At 36.7% G+C, this 21,142-nt stretch overlaps 1 protein-coding gene across 2 annotated transcripts in view; it reads right to left on the reverse strand.

Moving 5' to 3' along the window:
- WDR37 (WD repeat domain 37) overlaps positions 1-21,142 on the reverse strand; it is a 46,958-nt gene that overhangs the window by 9,774 nt on the left and 16,042 nt on the right. For both annotated transcript variants that reach the window (XM_057382220.1, XM_057382219.1), the window contains 6 exons: positions 16,940-17,075; positions 15,479-15,550; positions 13,540-13,584; positions 10,409-10,485; positions 8,490-8,727; positions 7,841-7,982 (listed from right to left, as the gene is read on the reverse strand). In XM_057382220.1, the coding sequence (XP_057238203.1) occupies positions 7,841-7,982; positions 8,490-8,727; positions 10,409-10,485; positions 13,540-13,584; positions 15,479-15,550; positions 16,940-17,075 (710 nt within the window). The remainder of the gene's footprint in view (positions 1-7,840; positions 7,983-8,489; positions 8,728-10,408; positions 10,486-13,539; positions 13,585-15,478; positions 15,551-16,939; positions 17,076-21,142) is intronic.

A 21,142-nucleotide genomic window follows, 5' to 3' on the forward strand; every position in this document is an offset into this window, starting at 1 on the left:
AGAACCCTCACTGGCAATGCTCCAAAAAAAAAGTTAACACTGCTCTTTCCATTTTGATTTGCTACCTAAACTTGGATTTACCTTCAAATACCATGAYGCAACATGCTTTTGTGCCCTTGAAAAGGCATTTACATACATGCATTAAACTGTGTGTRGGATGAAAATGGACTAAACTAGAGCTTTCAGATAAATTTATTCAAGGTACATTAAATTGTATGTAAAGAGCAAAATTTGAGAGCTCAAATATGCCCTTCTCATTTTAAGTAATAAAATTCAGAAACAAAACCTAAAGGAAGCTCTATGTGGGATCAGATTTCCTGCACAAGTTTCTTTTGTTTTCAGGGAACAAAGCATATCCCCACACTGAGCAGTCAGCAGCCTCATGGGAAGCCAGGACCTGTTGTCCTCAGATGTGGACAACCCCACTGCCCATCTCAACAAGAGATGGCACTGGCCACAGGAGTCCCAGGTAAGGAGCACACCAGTACCTCCCCATTTGAGACCATTTAGGTTTCAGAAACACTAAAAGCAGTGGATTCCAGGAAGARCTACACATACATTTCCCAAAGCCTGTTTGTGGATTTATCTCCAAATATCAGCAGAGCTTTTTTCTTCAACTTGAGAAATGGTAAGAACAAACAAATCATGGAATCACAGAATCAGTTACATTGGAATAGACCTCTGAGATCGTCAAGTCCAACCTATGACCACCAGGTCAAASAGACCATGGCACTGAGTGCCATGTCCAGTCTTTCCTTAAACACCTCTAGGGACGGTGACTCCACAACCTCCCTGGGCAGGCCATTCCAAYGTCTGATCACCCTTTCTGMAAAGRAATTCCTCCTAATGTCYAACCTAAATCTCTACAGGCACAGCTTGCATTCAAGTCCTAGCATCCTGTCACTGGCTGCCTAGGAGAAGAGGCTGAGCCCCACCCGGCCACAGCCTCCTTTACTGCTCTCTGCAACTGCCTGRAAGTCCWMCCTGAGCCTCTTCTTCTCCAGGAATTAACATAGCTTTAGCCTTTAAACCAACAATGTCTATTCCAGGGATCTGTGTTTCATGRCATTTACAGAAAATTGCCAGTATCTGCCTTTCTTAAGGCAGATATATATAATAAAATAAAATTATATTGGACTGAAAACAGTGACTAGCTTCTATGACCATTACTCAATGCTAAATTAGTAAGTTAGTTAAGGTGCAGATATTTTCAAACCCATTCTATCACATTTATGATGGCATTAAAAAAGTTCCATTTATCCCTGCATGACTGCTGCACATGTTATCTAAGCTCAAGATAGAATACAAAGAAAAGGCCTCTTGCTATCCTCCTCTATGGGTCAGTTAAAAAATTATTGCATTTTTAAGGGCATGCATTCAAGAATGGAATTAAGATTTTCTCTATCTATTGTAGCGAGGCTTAAAGCACTCAAAAGCAACTGGATACAGAATTATCATCTACRTATTTTTCAAAGCAACTGACAAAACTGTAAAGGCTAACACTGAGTGCATGCAACCCAACTTTGTACACTACATACCCCATTCTCCAAAAAAAAGACCACTTCAAGGATTTTTTTTTCTTTTAGCTACGGAGTTTTTAATTTTAAGCACTTACTCTTACAGCTTAAAGAGYAGATTATTCAAAAATTTCTTGTATTTCTCCATTAAGTAGAAAGCAATTTTTGCCTTGAGGAAGTCCATCTGACACCAGAAAATGTTCAAGAACAAAAAGGAAACAAAACTATGAATAGAATRTTCACTTTCAAATTGCCTTTTTTGGCACTTTGATAACTCCATGACAGTATCAGGTTGGGGGAATGTTACAAGAGAAAATTGGGGATTCAAACTGTGCAAGACAGCAAGGAGAGGTAAMTTGGATGGGCTGAAGGCATGTAAAATACGCTGGCCCTAGAGTGCCTGAAACAGATCCATGAAGAAGCACTCAGCATGGGAAGTGAGGCAAATTCAAAGCTGGACCACTGAGCTATCAGCTACCAAGGCTGCTAACARAGTCTAAGAAAACTGTTAAATTCTTACCATGCTGTTACATGTATGTAGTAAACGTAAACCAAAAGGTTTTGTAAATATGTTCAGAAGCATTAAACACATTTTTAAAAAGCTAATCCTACAGCTTGAAGYCCAGGCCATAAACTTCATTTAAAGAATATGCAAACATGGAATCAAAACAGTGTGTGAAACTCAAGTTTGGAGCCTTTTGTTAATGAAATGTAAGAGGGGAAAAAACCCTCAGCAGACAAAACAAGGTAGGAATATTAACAGCAATATCAGAACCATCTAGTTAATCAGTGAGGCTTGGGGAGAAAACTGAATGTTTCATCACAAAAATTTTGCATTTCTTACAGAAGCTAGATTGAGATATCCACACATGGGGAATGCCTRAGGCATTCTTTGATGAGAAACAACAGAAAAATGGTAGACAAAGCATCACTAAAGTCATAAATAGCTGAAGCAAGAACAGGACTATCTTGAAAAGAACAGATGCGTTAGACTGATCAAACTCCACTGATAGCATCCAACTTGTTACATTTCATTTGGCACAAAAGGTTTTGACTAAAACCCCAAGCACAGATTTAGCCAAATTTTCAAAACTTGGATTTTTAGGACTACATCTACACATGCTTTTATTTCCCCAAGAAAGTGTGATTGAATAAGAATACCTAACAGTGACCTTGTAATATTGGGCATATCTAGAATAAGACTGCTTTTCAACAGGGATGTCTCATGACATCACTGCCTGGAGGAAAGACATTTCCCCCTGCCATGACTTGCTCTTTCAAAAACAATATATTCAAGACAGACACAAATAAGGTATGAGAATTAAATCTTGCGGACTCAAGACTCCGAGAAAACCAGCTGACCTTGATAAACACAAGTGTCCACAAGAAAAAACAGTTATTAGTCTCTTGAAACAGAATGCCATTTTGACATTAACTCTCAATTCACTAAATGTCAGAATTCAGCCCAGYGTCATAATCAGCAGCTGCTTAGTATTTATATTTTTAATGCAGATTCTTCAGCAAGCATAGGAGACAAAATTAAAAGTTAAGACATATTTGCAATTCTCTAATTTCAAAGTTCTCAAGACGAAGCACAATTTGCCATCCAGCTGCATATTCAAAGACATACAGGCAGCAAAYGAACAGGAACTTTCCCTTCTGTTCTCTTACAGTCACACAAGCTGAGTGAAAGAAGATGGAATATGCCRCAGTCCAAAAGAGCTGTAAGCTCTTTGGAAGAAATAAGATCCAAGATCAGCAATTTTTTTCCTGAGTTTGCCCAGAAAAAGTAACACAAGGATACAGATTCCACAGATGAGACACATTCATATTTGATGCACTGGCTCAATATAGCCATGATGATCAGTAAGTTTGAAAAGTAGCAAACAGATTGATTTTTGATTTTTTTGATTTTTGATTTTTTGGGCTAAGACAGAAGTACCCACTCAAATTTATGGGTTTTTTTTTTTAAAGCCAAAAATGCATTTAATTGCCATGACAAGGTGGTGCATAACTATATACTGAACAATCAAGAAGYATTAATACAATGGATGTTCACTTAAGGATAGCAACCAAAGCAGCTTCTTAAGGTATCATTTTATTCTTTGAAGGATGGTATTTGCAAGTGCACACTGGAAAGCCCAGCATATTTTTTGCAAGCATTTAAAGAGCAATGTCCCCAGCCACTGTGTACCTCTCACAGTCACTAAAGAAAAGAAACCCCTCTACTATTTACCAAGTAATTTTCCGGCTGCATGTAAGTATCAATATACTTCAAATGTACAGGCAAAAGCTGTAGTTTAAAGGCTGTGTATGAATCCACTAGCTAATAAAMATCCTGTTGYTCATAAGGGRATTAATTTATTTCCACTGTAACTASATTATCAGAACAAATGTATAAAATCTGTAAAGTACTGACTAGACTTGTATAGACTAAGTTTCTTTTTTTAAAGCTACAAATGGTAAACACTTCCCACACATTAACATTTCAGAAGGCTCCACACAATAAGACAGACCTCAGCACATGCTGAGTACTTAAAGGAACAGAAAAATTCATCAAGCAGATAATRCAAGAGCATGTCAGCACCAGAGTTATTCAACTAGGCCATGGTGTTGGGAAAAGCAAGGCCTTCACAGCAACGATAAGACATGGTTATGCTGATGTTGGGAAAGGAAAGCACAAGTGAAGTAGAATGAGAAGTGCTATGTAGATGCCAGAACCATTTTGCTCCTCAGAACAAAATCTTAGTTCAATTTGAAGAGCTTTAATCAATAATCTCTARACTGAATAATTTCTCAGAACATGAGATTGAATAATTTCTCAGGAGAACAGCTATTATTATCAATCATGTATTTCAAAGCAGTATCTGCTGGAAAAAAGGTATTGGAATTTGAGTCATCAGTACAATTTTTGGAGGCCTTAACTCAGGAAATCAACTTAACAGACAACAAGTTAGTGTCTGGATTATAACATAAATGTAACATTTTCCCAGGGCTCTGTTAAACTTCTCATACAGGAATGTGGTTGGGAATTTACAGCATCAGTAAGACAAATTCCTGTTGGTGGTGCACACACAAAACCAGACAATAACGAAGATTTATATTTAAGCAAACATCAGTCTTATTTCCAGACCATTCCATATTTTTTTCATCAGTAGAGAATAAGTAAGAGAGATGAACTGGAGGCATGGCAARCCTAAAACAGTAAGTGACAAGATACTTTTATTGCTATGTGAGCAGGGCACAGGCAAGTAAGTCGTGTATTAACTGAAACAGTCATATTTACATAAACACACACACACACATACATATATGAAAAATGTAAACAAGTAACGGTTACAGAACTGGAAACTTCCATGGGAAGATACAACTTCAAAAAATACCTTAGCTGAATGCAGGCTTGAAGYGCAAAAGTACTATCAATGTACTAACTTAAGTCTATCAACATCAAAATATATTCAAAAACACATGTTGAGGTAAAATAGATAACTTGTAAACATGAACAGTAACTTTAGGAAGAAAATACAGGAAACTCCTATAATTAACATAGGAAACGAAACTCTTGAAGAYAAAAAAMCAGAAGACAGAAACTGTAGCTAGACAAACTCAGCCTAGGGAGGCATAAAAAGTTTAACAGGCAAATTAATTACACACTGCAACAAGCAACTTACAGAATTTACCAAGAGATAAGTTGAAATCTTTATCATTGTAACAACCTAACATAAAGTTGACAATTTTTAAATTGCCTTTTAATTCAAAAGACGTACCAATGCAAGCAGCTCAAGACAGACAYGTTGGCCACAACAATTCTCTCTGGCCTTACTGGAAGAGAATTTATTTTTGTAAATTGTCTTAATAGTAGATGATAAACATTCTGCTTTTAACAAAGCTATACAAGGACACCAAAATAATAGGTGATTTCTTAGTTGATTTAAGACACAAATAATCTCTCATAGATGATAGYACATATACCCCACTTYTCMCATAACATCAGTTTTTATTACATGACAATACACTGCAACTCTTCACTTTTTTATGTCAATTAACTTTATAAAAGCTTTATATACCCTGTCTATAAMAGGACTGTTATAATAATTACAACACATCGGCATCAGTTATATTTTTCACACGATAATAACCCATTTCGAGTAAACCTTCAGTCTCGCTCATTAAGCTAATTAGAGGAAGCTGAGATCGCACCGCTGTCTTTGGGACAGGACAGGCTCTAGACACGGCGCGGTGCTGCCACCTGCTGGTGAATGGCCGTGGTTCGGATCCCCCACCAGGAGGGAAAGGAACGACCGAATGAACGACACAACAAACACGGAATGTTGGCCTCATGATTGAGATGTTTGGATTCTAATTATATTGGCTTAATGCGTTATGAGTCGATCTGGTGAAATTCACAGAGCTAGAAACAGCTACTCTATGAGCTCCAGACTCACCAGGTGCTATGGAGCCAGAGGGTGTTACAACTTACAGTTGAGGACTTTATATCATCAGCATTAATAAGTGTAACATCCAATTTACAGAACTGATGCCAAGGGTCTATCAAAATATCAAATACTTTGCAAATTATTCAAATAGACATTCTCTCTGACTGGAGAGTGATTTAAAAATATTTTGCCAGTAGGCAATACCATAAAGGAACAAAAATAAAATTCCTTGAAGTACGTCTCAACTGTAAAAATACCAACCCCCATCTCTGCTTTGACTGCACTCGTCACTCAAACACCTTCTGTAGTAGAATCACCTCTTCCACAAATCTGAGAGCCCAGCAGCCCTGGCTACTGAAATGTAAAGTCAGTTTTGAGACCCTTAAATTTAGGGTGTATTTGGTGAAAAAGCCTATGTCAATACTAAAARCTCATACATTCAAAGTATAAAATGGTTGATAAAGCAGACAAACACAAATATGAAGTCGATTAAAAGCTAGAGCAAAAGTGACTGAAGAGGTTGCACAAAGTCTATCCCATTCCTAAAAATGAACTCCCTGCTAGTTTATAGGTCTCAGCAAAAGAAGCCAAAACACCAACTAACAGTTTTTACAGCATGCACCACCACCCAAGATCAACATCACTCAGTCTCAGCAAATATATGGGAAAATATAAATGCCAATCTTGGTAATTTCTCTGAAAAGATGGGACAAAGCAGTAAATCAGCTTGGAAAAAATGCAAGCACCAATGGATACAAAACCTTCCAACTTTATAAGACATTCYAGGAAAAATGATAGAAGAGTACAAAAGTGATGAGATGAAACACTTCTAGGATGTAGCCACAAAATCAAGCTTACTGCTCTATCAGGAGAAGATGGCTACTTACATGGGATGATTGTGAAGCACCAAATAATTTATCAAGCTCAGGAGTCCAGGGCAGGGGGTTAAAAAGGTTTTAGTTTATATAGAGACTAGTCAATAGCTGAGAAAATTAAAAAGCAGATACTGAAACTCAGTCATAATCTAAATTACACAATTGAATTAACAAAAAACAGAAAACATGAATAAATATTTGTGGTTTTCTATTTTGAGCTAGGATTAACAATCATCTTTTATTCCAAAGAAGGGAGGTGAAATCTTTTCTGAAACACTCAAGCTCAAACATTCCAAAGTCTCAAAGAGATTTGTTTCCTTGGGTAAAGTATTTCCAAGTTACACCTGCATTTTCCATTTATCAAAGCCCCCAAAAACAGAAAGGAAAGTTAATACCAGAACACAGATTCTCATGACTACCTTTGTCCATATTCAATAGTAGCCAGTACAGTAACATTAAGCCCAAACTGGTAACTAATATGTTACATCAAAATCATTGTTTTGACGGAACATGGCAACCAGTGCCCATACTCTTATTTCTTATTTTATGCAAAAAWTAGAAGCTTTTAAGAGTAAAAAATAATCCTTTTTTATCCACTAGTTTCAAAGAAGTAACCTTTACTTGACAGTGAGTATCAAGAGRAGCAGAGGCATTTTTCTTGATCCACTGCATCACAGCAATAACCCCCRACTGCAGGCATAACCAATGCCAAAGACAACCTCATACCTTAAACCTTGTAACAATACCTTAAATCTTGTAACAATACCTTTACTTGTAATAATTTTGATCAAGACTTACCACATGAGCAGTAGCACACCAAGAGCCCTGGCTGCTATTTTGGAAATTACTAGCTGCTGTGCTACATTTGAAGGAGCACAATTGGGGGTTTCTGTGAAAATCAGTCTCACAAAACAGAAATGAACTTAGAACCTCAAAAAGCTCACAGGAACAGTTCTGGCCAGATTTGCAACTTTTTGAACTTGTGAAAACCTGTAAAGGAGCTGTCACTTACTCTGTATGGCCCTGAAAGACATTCACAGAATGGATAGAAGGATCTCTGAAATCCCACAGACGGAAGGTGGTGTCGCGTGACGATGTCACCACGAGACGCTGGGTGGGATGAGTACAACAATGTGTGAGCTCTTGGTCGTGCCCTACAATCACACATGAGAACATGTAAGGTAATGAAAATAAGACTTTTCATTTCCACATACACTTGGAATGAAATGCTGATGAATCTTTTTTTCCCAAACAGAAAGGAGTAACAATTATTCTGAACTTTAATCCTGTTACTGCTGTAAAAGTTTGGGAATGTATTTGAAGGCAAAAACCACGCTACTTATTTGACATTCAGTAGTGCAGGTTATTGCTGTTTAACACACCATGAACATAGCAAAATCCTTTTGCAAGAACTAAAATTTAGGTACAATCAATTTAAATAAAACTACTACAGGTTAAATCATAAGCTTAAAAGAAGATAAATTCATGCTCAGAGGATTTACAAGATTGCAATTTTAGAATCTATTACAATACTAAGCAGTATATGGTACACACATCCTGCTCCAGAGAAGCACTTTCTTTTCCCATTATCTTAGTATCTACAAGAAATYCCACATATAAAAACAAACCAGCAACTTAATTTTTTGTGAGTGAACAAATACCTGTAAGAGAATGGACAAGTTCAGAAGTCTCGACATCATACAGATTCGCTGTCCTGTCCCATGATGCTGTCACAGCTTGCTTCCCTCCAACAAGCCAGTCAGCTGCTATGACCACTCCTTGATGGCTTTTCAGTGAAGTTAACGGGGCTCTGACAGTGGGGCAATCACTAGAACCATCTCCATCTCCATCAGGTTCATCTTTATCTGAGAATTCAACTTCATCTTCTCCAGACACTTGCTGCAAAATGCAAGAGAAAAACAGATTCCATATAAAAGGGAAGGAATATCTCTAAGTTACATTTTGCACTGTAAATGCTTCCCAATCCCCTTAATGTGGAAGTGGGGTAAATTAATTCTTCTGCACCCAGMCTATTCTGGTACTCACTATCATAAACTTAGCTGAAGGAATATAACCAGTGACTTAAAAGCAGTTTTAATAACTCCTTTTAACAACTTCCTGAGGAGCAGCTGAGAGAAATAGAGTTGTTCAGCCRGGAGAAACGGAGGCTCAGGGGAGATCTCACTGCTCTCTACCACCACCAMTGGGTGTCAGTCTCTTCTCCCAAGGAACAAGTGATRGGACAAGAGGAAGTGTTCTCAAGTTGCACATGGGGAGTTTTATACCGGATTTTAGGAATATTTCCTTCACCAAAAGGGTTATCAAGCACTGGAACAGGCTGCCCAGGGAAACGGCACCATGAACATTCCTGGAGGTAAGTAAAAGACACGTAGATGAGGTCCTTAAGGACATGGTTTAGTGGAGGGGTGTGGCAGTGCTGGGTTAACAGCTGGACTTGGTGATCTTATAAGTTTTTTTCCAATCCAAATGATTCTATTTCATCTTAAAAGCTTCTCCAGAYTCTAGCTCTGAGTATCTGTCCCCTTTACTTATGGTAACTGTATTACTCTAGAGTTTCATTGCAGCACATTATCAAGGGATTTTTTTCTTTTCAATTTTTAAGGATAGGAAGCATCTAACAGGACACTGAAGGTGTTAATCTTTGCGAAGAGAACAATTTACAGACATTTTTATCCATTAAAATCAAATCATTACATCAATATTTGTCTATTGGTCAACATAGTCATCACACAGAGCTGATGCAAAACAAAATATTTTGCTCACCATGAAACATCATTCTCTGAACTCCTTTTTCACTTACACAAGACAAAAACATCTTTCTTTTATATTACTTAGGTGAAGAAAATGTAACATTTGTATTTTCTTTCAAAATAGAAATGCCAAATCAAATTACCTGAATCAAACATTTTCTATTCAGAACTCTATCGCACATTACACAGCCAACTCTTGCCCCTAGTTAGCCTACTGAAAAGCCTATGCTACAAACTATGTTTTCATCACAATTTAGTAAGGGTGMTTTTAAGTAAAACAAACATTTGACAGGCTAGAGAAAATGCCGACTAAATAAAGGCCTGGGGACAACAACATCAGACAGTGTGGTGTGTGCTGGCAAGCATTGATTAGAATCAATAGAGACACAATTAAATAAATGCTAAAATTACAAGTCTTTACCATCAGTTTTAAATCCAAAGCAACTATAGCTAATACACCTACAAAAATTTAACTAGTTTAAAAAGAACTTCAGTATTACAAAAAAGAAGTTATTTGACTGTTCATTTACAGTTCATTTACACATTTACTACCTTCAGCAAAAAATCTACTTACAGCTGTAAACTCTATTCTGCACCAAATGCCTTTGAAAATATGAAGGAAGTCTGTTTTCAGAAAAAAAGCTGAAATATAGCTGTTAAAATAAGATCTTAAAATCCCACCTTTGACAATCCTGAAATCATGTAATTTTGAAATTATGGGTAAATTTAACATTCAGTCTTATCATAAAACCTGTATCTGATGAAACTGCTATGCAATTAAGTTTAGTTGCAGYAAGCTGATTGCTTACATTGCTGTCTGCAGTTGGCTGAGGTGTAGGCAACTGTACTATGTATCTCCAGATGTGAGCTGTCTGGTCTCCAGATGCTGCACAGGGGGAAGAGAGGTAAAAAAAGAGAGAAAGAGAGAGTAGGTATGAGCATTTCAATGGGCAATAAAAACAAGCTTTAGTATTACATTTAGCAATACTCTCTAAGTTGTATCTTTTCCTAACAGATACCATTATAAATTTTAGGGTAAGCAAGTCTCAACATCTCAAAYGTAACTCATTATGCAAGACATAAGTAGCTACCAAATTAATCACTCCTACCATGAAATATACATTTAAATGCTACACATAAGAACATGAGTCTCACTGCTGTTCAGYATGTAACATTTGAAGAAGACATTTAATACATCACCAGATATTCATTTACCRTTTCTCAAAATACTGGGGTTCCTCGTTCAATGATTTCTTTCATTAAATGTTTTTACCATTATTTTAATGAGAAACCCAAAACAGAAAGTGTGAAGCTATTCCTCTTCTGCCCTAAACAACCCAGCTTAACTAGTAGCAGTTCACAGCTCAGCAGGTACCACTTGATTTTAAACTCCATTTGTTTTGAAATAGACTTATTTATTATTAACTAAGAAGAAACTCAATTGCCCTTGTTACAGTCAGAACAAACGTTCTAATACCTGAGAGGAACCAAGCAGAATGTTTTAAATAGAGAAAGACAGTTTGTAATGAGTATGCAAACTCTGGCAAGTGCAATGTATGTGAAAGTACAAGGAAATATATCTCATCTAATAGGCTAATCTAAGGCAAGAAGAAAGGTCAGCCTTGTATTATTTCTGATTTCACTATTCTGGATAAGAGCAAAGGTTTGTTTTTTTTTTATTTTAACCAGTTCTAAATTAATTACACTGAAGAACAAGACCCCTGAAAACTTCCAATTGAAATACTTTGCAGAACTATCTCTCAATAAAATAATGGAAGAACAATAATCTAGCTACAGACAGCTTTTGTTTGGTTAGTTTGGGTTTTATAAGTCRGTTTGCATAATAAAATTGTTTATGGTAACAATTTATGTTTATGTGTATGCTACAGTTAGCAGATGAAAACAGGAAAATCTAAACAGACAAATCCTAGACAAAAGGCCTGCTACTCCCTTCAAGTGATCACTATAGATGCAGAAAACAGAAGTGTTTAATTTCTAACCTCAGTAACAATTATCCTCATATCACAATGATTTACCTAATAGCAGAAAATTGAATCCAGACCTCTTTAATCCCAAAGATAATGTCCTAATTGCTGGGCTATATGAACCACAGATTAGACCAATCAGTTTTCAAACCTGAAGCTGCACTGATGGTACGGTCAGGCCTGAAAACCCATTTACACTAACAGCCTTGTTTTCACACTGCTTTTCCTGCACACTCAATAGCACAATATACTTTTCCTTTATTTTTGGAAATATCATATACACACATATATATATATAGAACAGACTATCTCAGTYGGAAGAGACCTACAATAAACATCCACCCCAACTCTCTGAGCACTTCAGGGATGATCGGAAGTAAAAGAATATTATTAAGGGCATTGTCCAAACGCCACCTAAACACTGTCAGGCTTGGAGTATCAGCCACCCCTCTAGAGAACCTATTGCACAATCTGACCATCCTCTTGGTAAAAGCATGCTTCCYAATRTCCAGTCTAAACTTTCCCAGCACAGCTTTGAGCCATTCCCATGCATCCAATTACTGGATCTCGGGGAGAASAGTTCAGCATCTCCATTTCCAATTCCCTTCCTCAGGATGCTGTAAAGAGCAACAAGGTCATCCCTCAGGTCCCYCTTTACTCCAAACCAGACAAAATCTGTTCCATGAAATGCCTTCCAGCCCTTTCACCAGCTTTGTTGATCTCCTCTGGACACATTCCAGGACCTTCACAACCTTCTTAAATTGTGATGCCCAGAACTGCACATAGCACTCCAGGTGAGGTTGCATCAATGCTGAATCACCTCTTTTGACCAGCAGGCAACTTGTGGGATGTTTGGTGAGGTTTGTTGTGCCCAGGCACAACACTGACTCATGTCAAGCCTGCTGACAACCAGCACCCCCTGAGCCCTTCCTGCAGGACTGCTCTCCAGCCAYTCCTCTCTCAATTTATACTTATACTCATCATTACTCTGTTTTAGCTGCAGCATCCAGCATTCGAACTTGTTTCATTTCATCCCATTAATCATTGMCCAATGCTCTCACTCATTTAGATCCAGCTGAAAGGCCTCCTGTTCCTCATGAGAATCAGCAGCACCTCTCAGTTTGGCAAAGGGTCACTGGTGGTGCTCCTCAGGCATCAATTCTAGGGCCAGCCCTGTTTGATAGATTTATCAGTGACCTGGATGCAGGAGTTGAACACACCATTAGCCAGTTTGTTGGTGATACCAGTCAGATGTAGTCCCATTCACTATAACACTTTAAGCTCTGCCCTTTAGCCAGCTGCCCATCCAGCACACTGTGAACCTGTTCATACCACAGTTGGACTTGTCCAGAAGGACACTGAGGGACAACATCTAAACCCTYAATAAAAACCAAAAAAACTATATCCACGATCTACAATCCCTTCATCCACTAGGCAGATGACCCTATCCTAGAAAGATATCACATTAGTTAAAAAGAACCCAGTATAATCTCTGTAATTTTTTCAGGAACTGGGTTGGATTAGCAGGTCTGTAGTTCATGGGTCTTTCCTCACACCCTTCTTGTAATACTGGACTAGTAGTGGATGGCTTCTAGTCAGAAGAGACCTCTTCAGACTGCCAAGACCTTTGGGAGATAATCAGGAGGTACGCTGCCATGACACCCACTTAGTTCTTTCAGTATTCTGGGACGAATTCCAGAACATTCAGCTGATGTATAATCATATATATAAATGTCTGGTTTGGAGCAGGCAAGCACAAATGACGATATGACATGAAAAACACAGAAGGCAAGATGCAGCTCTGATTTCTTAYGCCTTGAAATATAAAAATAATTCAATCAATAAGAATGCTGACAAAGCAATAGGGAGAGAGGTTACAACTAGAACAAATTAGCRAATTACACTTATTTTCCATCAAGATTAACATACTTAACACATGAAAAAACTTTACACACCTGTAAGAGCCACTTGCTCAGTGGGATGAAACTTTATGGAGTTTACTGTTTGAAACAAAGTAAAGTGTTAAGTTAGTATGAAAATGATTTTTTTTTCACAATTTTTTATCATTAAAAGCATTGAAAAATCAAATCATCTTAAGTTTTAAGTGATTTTTGGTAGAAATCTCTTTGGTGACATAGAAGTGCAGTATCAAGCAAAGCAGCTATAGTTGATTATACATATTTTCTAGCAAGTTATTTCCTGAACCCCATAAAAGAGGTTCCTGTTAGAGAGGATAAACAAACCTCATTCAAATAATTGTACATAAACTTACAGGGATAATGCTCTGGRCTTCCATAAAGAGAATTTAAATATTCATAATTATTTCTAACTTAATGGAAACTTACTATATGTTAGCATCAACTTTCTGCTTATTACTTAGGATTGCAAGAACAAATGCCTGGAAACCTGATRCAAATAACACAAATCAGCTTTCAGTCCTGCAACTATATGTAATCAAAACAAGATGGCTCTAAAATAGTCCTGCAAGTATTCTGTCAACAAACAAAACTCTTAATTTCATTTCAGWGCATAAGACTCAATTCAAGATGGAACTTAGAAATAATTTCCATCCATTATACAAGTAAAATACATGCATATGTTGTTGGGAGAGCATTGTGGAATGAGTCTAAAGAGACATTCCTTAAACTGAACCATCAGCTGCTGGCACCCAACACCTTTGCACCATTTCAAATCTGTCCATCAAAACCCTTTTCAACTGTCAAATAAAAAAAAAAGGTTTACTAAATGAAAAATACATTATTTCTAATATAATTTATAGATGTATACAGATATACAAAATTTATATAGAATATAATTTTTTGTTACTGTTCAAACACAGTTGTTTAAATGCAACTGTTTACATACAGGTTAGAACTTCTTATTTTCATAGTTATCTAAATAGCAATTTTAAAAGAAAACTACTAGGATGGAAGTTCTAAAGAGAACTTAGAGGTTCATGCAGTAAACAACCTGAGATACCAGAACACATTAATGTGTTACCAGTTGTTTCTATGCATTTATCTCTGTGCTGTAGGAGCTAGAAGTAATGTAGCAGGAAGAAAACATACCACTTATGGCTGAAGCTCTTCTAGAGAACTTAATTCTGTTTTTATCCTTGCCTCAAAGTTCATGTGATGTGATGGGTTACTTAAACAATCCTGGTCAATAACTGCATTCCCCATTTTCCCAGGTATGATCATTCAAAGTCCTCAAATCTCAACAGCAATTTAAAACTATGGAATACCTCTCCAATTCTGGTCTATAAAGTCCTGTATTGTAACTCATCATGAGACAGAAGGGGGCCTATCAGGTTCTTATCAAACTRGACACCAAAAATTAACATCAAAAACACTCACTGCACCTCTCTGCCCAAAGCGGGGTTTAAAAAATACTGGTATAAAGAAAGACAAACACCTATATTTAGATAACTGTCTTAAAAACAAGTTCTTAGATTATGCACCRAATCATACACGGGATCTTAAATAGAGAAGTGCAAATAGATATTCACCCAGCATCTGTAGTTTGTACCCCAAATATGATGCAGATCCTGCAAGACAGCTAATTTCTGATTATATAAGCTTTTGCTCTGCACATGCACGAGACCTCAATGAGTTCTGACATTTAACTTCTGAGTGTCGCAACTGTGCCTGYGAATTTCTTTATATGGACTTGTTTATTCATTTAGCATTTGTGGAACTGTCTCAATGTGCCTCTCCAATAAAGAATCATATTACAAAACATTCTCTGTACGAAAATTAGTGGAACTTCACAATTGACTTAATGATGTTGGCAAACCTGCAAGTGAAACCACAACAAACATTTCTGTAGCTGGCCAAAACGCATTTACCCCTCCCATGCTCTGTTCCCAGTTTTCACAACATACCCTTATCTTACCTGAGCCAACATGCCCTACATACTTGACAAGGCACTTCCCTGTTTCTATGCTCCACAGCAAAGCAGTGTGATCTACAAAGATTAAAAAGCAGCTGTAAATAGTTAAAAACACATGGTTTTCACTTTTACCCTTTTAAAAAACAAGTTATCTTCCACTGTAGCACATACCATATAAAACAGTTTTTAAATGCAGAACAGATCAAACCCTCTTGACTACTAYCTCATATTTAAAAAATAAAAGTTTCTTGTCATTATACACATCTCCCCAATAAAAGATGCTGTCCTAATCAGATTAATTTCCAGTAAGTATCAAAAGGCAAATTCTGCTTTTGATATTTTTCCTAACTTGGTTATATGCTTCTGTAGAAAGCTCCAACTGTGTATCATGACATTCAGAAAAAAAAAAAGAAAGCATTCCACGGTGAAAAAGGCAGTCATTACAAACACGAATTCTATGCACAATCTATTTACTTCCTGTATGGAAGTCCCAAATGCATACAGATCACTGCAGAGCACTAAAAAAAATTATTAAAAAAGGAAATCACTCCAAATGCCACTCCTTTATCCTGCCACACCCAAAAATAAATCATCTATTYAAGTATTTAAGTGGGTAGTACCTTAACACTGATTGGACAATGGCTATTTCCAAGTTAAATCAGGACAAAGACAAGATGTCCCACACAAAATTAACCTCTCAGCTGGCAYGTAAAAATTATAACAGTTCAATTCAAGAAGCCAAGGCTTCTAGTCCATAATATTAAAGTCCAGTCAGATTCTGTTCTATCTTCAAAAGACTGTTGCTTCAGACTGATCAATTCTATCTGGTTATGGTTTATTTCCCTAACAATTTTCCAAAACTACACAAGTCTGTAGATTGATTTTTGGAYTTTAATTGATTTAGTGACCGATTCATTAATTCTTGTTCCTCCTCAAGTGGGAAGGAATAAATCTAGTAAATTAAGAAGGACTGAAAATTAAGACTTTTAGTTGCCCCATGTCCACAGGCACAAGACAGAATGCAAGAATACAAGAATATGCAAACTGGGACCACATATACAKCTTCCATAAAACAAAGACTAAACAGTGCTAGGATACAAAGCCTGCAGGGATCTCTTGTCTCCAGCCATATGGAATTATGTGCCAAAAGCCCCCCAGGCAAGTAGCCTCCCATCCCACACATTCACACCACCCAACATGGCAGAACTGCTTAAGGAGAGTATAACCTGCATGCAAGCTACCTGGCACATACAATAGGAAGACCAACAAGTATGCTTGGAACTTCTGAAAGTTCAATGCATTTCAAGAAAATCTCAAATTTTAAGAATTTTCCAGCTAAAGAACTTCTTTAAAAGGACTCTTTCAGTGTGGAGCTCAGTATTTACGCATGCTTGGATCTATATTTGCTATATCTTAGAGACTAAACCAGAATTTTCTAAATATTCAAGCAATACAAAACTTTACCAGCAGATGCAGTTCCCAACACCACTGGCTGWGTTTTCGCGACACTGACATCCCARATACCATCCCTGTGGCCAACATATTCCTTTACCAGTTGACAGATTGCCCTTGATGTTGTAGTTTTAAAACTGGATACAATCTGAAAAAGCAAAGACATCAACATTTTTTTCCACACTGATCCAAGATTAAGTAATTATCTCACAAGTAAAAATAGTTATTAACTTTTCCATGATTCTTTAATGTTCTGACTATTCCACTATTGTCAAAGACTTGACATTTGATAGTAGGAAAGTGAGTTTGAATGCAAACAAGCCTCTCATTTCTTTTTTTTTCTTTTWTAATAGCAGCCCCTCTTTTACAGAATGCAAGACAAACTATTCTGTACTACAATAATGCAACCTTATTGGAATAGYGAGTATAAGTGCAGAGTGCAGAACCCATTTAGTCTGAGTAAGCAAAAGACCTTAAAACTTTCCTTGCCTATTTCCTAACAAGTACATCTGAAACTTAAGACAATCCCTTGCTAGTTGGTATAATGTCTTTGAAAAAAAAGTACTTATTATATAATTCTAATGAAAACCAGAAACATTCCAATTTAAAATACTCACTGTTGCTTTTCTTTAAAACTGTATGAAGCTAATCAAATCAAACATTAATCTGAGAGTGTATGCCTGTTTATTTGTGTAATGAAGCTTTTAAAAAAATACAGTAAACTCATCTAAATATTTGATAAGCATGCTCCCTCAAAGTGAAGCTATCAGGGGAAAAAAAAGAGAAGATTCATTAAATCCAAATTAGTATGTGCATAAGTAATACCAAATGAAAGGAAAATTCTAGTAAAACAGTAAATCTACAAGTCACTACAGTGCAGGAATGCTGAAAACACTCAGTATCCACAGAAAGAAACCAAACTACAGAAATTATACATTTTCAGATACAGGGGAGTGCAATAGCAAAAAAAAAAAAAAAATTGTCTTGCTGAATACTTCCAAAGACAATTAAAGCCAAGAGTCATGCAAGATGGCTTTAAAAAGTAAGACCACCATTAAAAATACCCTATTTTTACCCCACAAGTCCTGAAGCTCATAACTGTTCTTTGAGACAGACTACCTAGAAAGCATTGTTAAACCAAAACTAAAAGACAACTTCAATTTATCAGTGTTTTTCTTGGCATGGAATTACAGGCAGGTATCTGTCCAGTTAAATCAAAACCTTTAAATACTTCAACACAAATCACATTAAGACTTATCTACAGCTTAGTAAAAGTTAGAAAGTTAATTAAGTCTACATTTCGGATACAATAAACTAAGGTTAAAATCCCATTAGTTTCTGGTATTAAAATAGAAGGTCTTAAGTATGTCATTAAAGCAAATTACTTCAAAAAAGGTTTTAAAAGCTAAAAGAAAATCTGCAAGAGCATTCCAAATCCTGAGCATGTCAACTCTCCAATGATGAAATGATAATGCCCTATTTGAATTCCAAATTAGCAGCTAATATGCATTTTGGTTTCACAGCAGCAGAAGGAACAGTCACTGAATTACAGATACACTGAAAAGAAAATGGGCTAATGGTAAAGATTATTAGTTCAACCATACTGCAAAACTTCCTAAGTTTTAAAAACCATCCTATAGATGCARCTTTCACATTGAATACAGTCCTTAAACTAAATGGACTTGTGTATGAGAAGTGGAACAGCTGAATTAAGTATTGGCAGAAAAGGACTAACACAACACTCAGGTCAAACTCCAAACTTGGTATTTTCCAGTTCTCAACCCCACACTCAGACTGTGCTTGCATYCTGTCTTTCTAATGTTGAGTCAAACCCTCATGCAAAAAAAATTCTAGGAGAAACTATCATATCAACAAACACAGAATTTCCAAAACTGCTGGGCAGTAGTTTCACTGATCATTTAATGGCAAGGATATAAAACTCATTTTGGAGTATTAGTAGTCTTTAATTAACAAACAGAAGATAAGAGTTCAAGAACTATCCTGATAGAGATATTTACTCATCACACACATTTTCCACACCTTTTTTCCTTTCTTTTTTTGCTGTCCTTCACTTCGCATACCAGGAACTGGATAAACTAGACAAGGCCTGGATTACTTCCTGCTTTGTTAAACACACATAAACAATGTCCCAAGCCAGGAAAGGAAATATTTAAAGAATAGGCAACTTGTTAAACAGAAGTTTCTGTACTGTGGAAAATTTCTGAAGTAACTCCAGCAGATCATCATATGCAAGAAAATGGGCAACCATATCCTGAGTGTGTTTCACTTTTGTCTGTCCCCTTTCTAATACTGATACAGTTTCATGGACTTCCTTCTACAAAAATATTTGTTAGTAGGGAAACAATTGTTTACTATRTAAACAAGAGAAAATTGAATCACAGGGCAGAGGGAGACACCCTGGAAAAGCATTTCTTACAYAGACAGGGCACATTAGAAATAAGAATGAAAACTTGGTCACCTCAGGACCAGCCCAGCAGCATTACACTGTGCCTGAAGAACAGAATGTCCTRTGAAGCAACTTTAAGCAGTGAGAGCAAAAACTACATAGTCCAAAAAGTTTTATTCCTTTCAATTACTGGGTGAGTAAATGCATTATTTTAAGAGTCTTTATCCTGATCTAGGCAAATCAGAGATCCTGGAATTAAGTTTGGATGGAGCAAGTTACATCATTTCAGTTTATTTTAGGACTCTGCATAAACAGTTGATGCTTTCCTGATGTTGTAACAACTTTCATAAGCCACGGATCACTAAAAGCAGCCATAACATTTTGTTAACATCAAAACATGGATTTCTGATAGTGATTCCTGCATCTAAAACCAACTGTAGTTAAATTACAGAATCCTGTCCATTAACAAAAAATAAATATTAAGAGTATCAAGTGTTAAATCTACTCTACCTCTTCAGAATTTGGAGCTGGTGAATAACCCTTGCTGCTAAAACCACRCTTTTCTGAAATGAGTTTTGCCAACTTTATACACAGGTAAGTGACAAAAAGTATTCCAGTATGGAAATTTCACATCAAGGACTTGAATTAAGAATGTTCACCTCAGTATTTCCCCCAAGCGAATGAACAGATTTCTTAGTCCTAGTATTTTTCACCAATATAAAGCAGTCAAGGATCAGCCTTCTCATTAGATTCAGCAAATAGTGAAAAGTCTTTTCAGAAAAAAAAAATGCTATATATGCTGCCAAGCAAAAAAACAACTAATCCAAAAAACGATACACCCAAGAAAACCAATCCCCTGTGTGGTAACAGTATAAAGGAAGGGCTAAAGAGAAAACTTGAGATCTACTGCCCCTGTGAGTTTGGAACGCAACCATCTTGTGCAACAGCACTGTTCATTCAATACTCAGAGAAAGTACAGATATAAGAATTTCAAAGCTGCTGAACTCTTAAAACTCTAAATGTCTTTTTCCMAGATAAGGTACTGGGGAACTCTTAACTGCATCCAGTCAGGGTACAGACAGAAAAATCACATTTTGTTAGAAAGTTACACATTTTTCTAGCTCTTTGCTATAGTCTCTCTGTGGGTCAAAAGACAAAAGGTTACAGCTTTGACTCTTCTGTATAGGAAGGAAAGAGAGCTCACAATAAAGCACTTCCACGAAGTGCATTAAGGTTTCAAAGAACACACTGGACAGAGATGCTCTCAGTGTTGTAATTTCCCCTCAGCTCTTGTCTACTCCCCCGTAAATTCCAACTCAAAGTTRTGAAAAGAAATACATCAACACATTCAGACATCTGCTGGCTACCAGCTGATACAATAGATGTGCACAATGTTCAGGTATTAAATTCTTCACGCTCCACTACTCRTGGTTGCTTTGCTGTGCATGCATATCAGCTACCCAGGAGTCTCCACCTTGTACTTCCCAGCTTCCCATGCTGAGGTCTGCCTGTCTTGCCAGGAAAAAACACGAGTGCTACATTGCAAGAAAGTAAAAGACTATAAGGATTTAACACCTGCCTCAAAAACCCAAACAAACAAAAAAAAGGGAAACCCACAAACATAAAAACCCAAAACAAAACAAAAAAAAAACACACGGAACACAACACTACACTAGAGGGTATTAATTCACAACTACATAGTAGGTGTACCAAAACTATACAGCTCCGATTAATACAATGTTGTCCCTATTGAAGTAGTCTCATTAAAGAATTTTCTAGTCATTTACTCTCACAAGAGGTACCTCTAT

This window comes from Malurus melanocephalus, unplaced genomic scaffold (genome assembly GCF_030028575.1).
Source record: "Malurus melanocephalus ecotype Western Australia unplaced genomic scaffold, MMel_1.1 scaffold_556, whole genome shotgun sequence".
Classification (NCBI taxonomy): Eukaryota; Metazoa; Chordata; class Aves; order Passeriformes; family Maluridae; genus Malurus; species Malurus melanocephalus.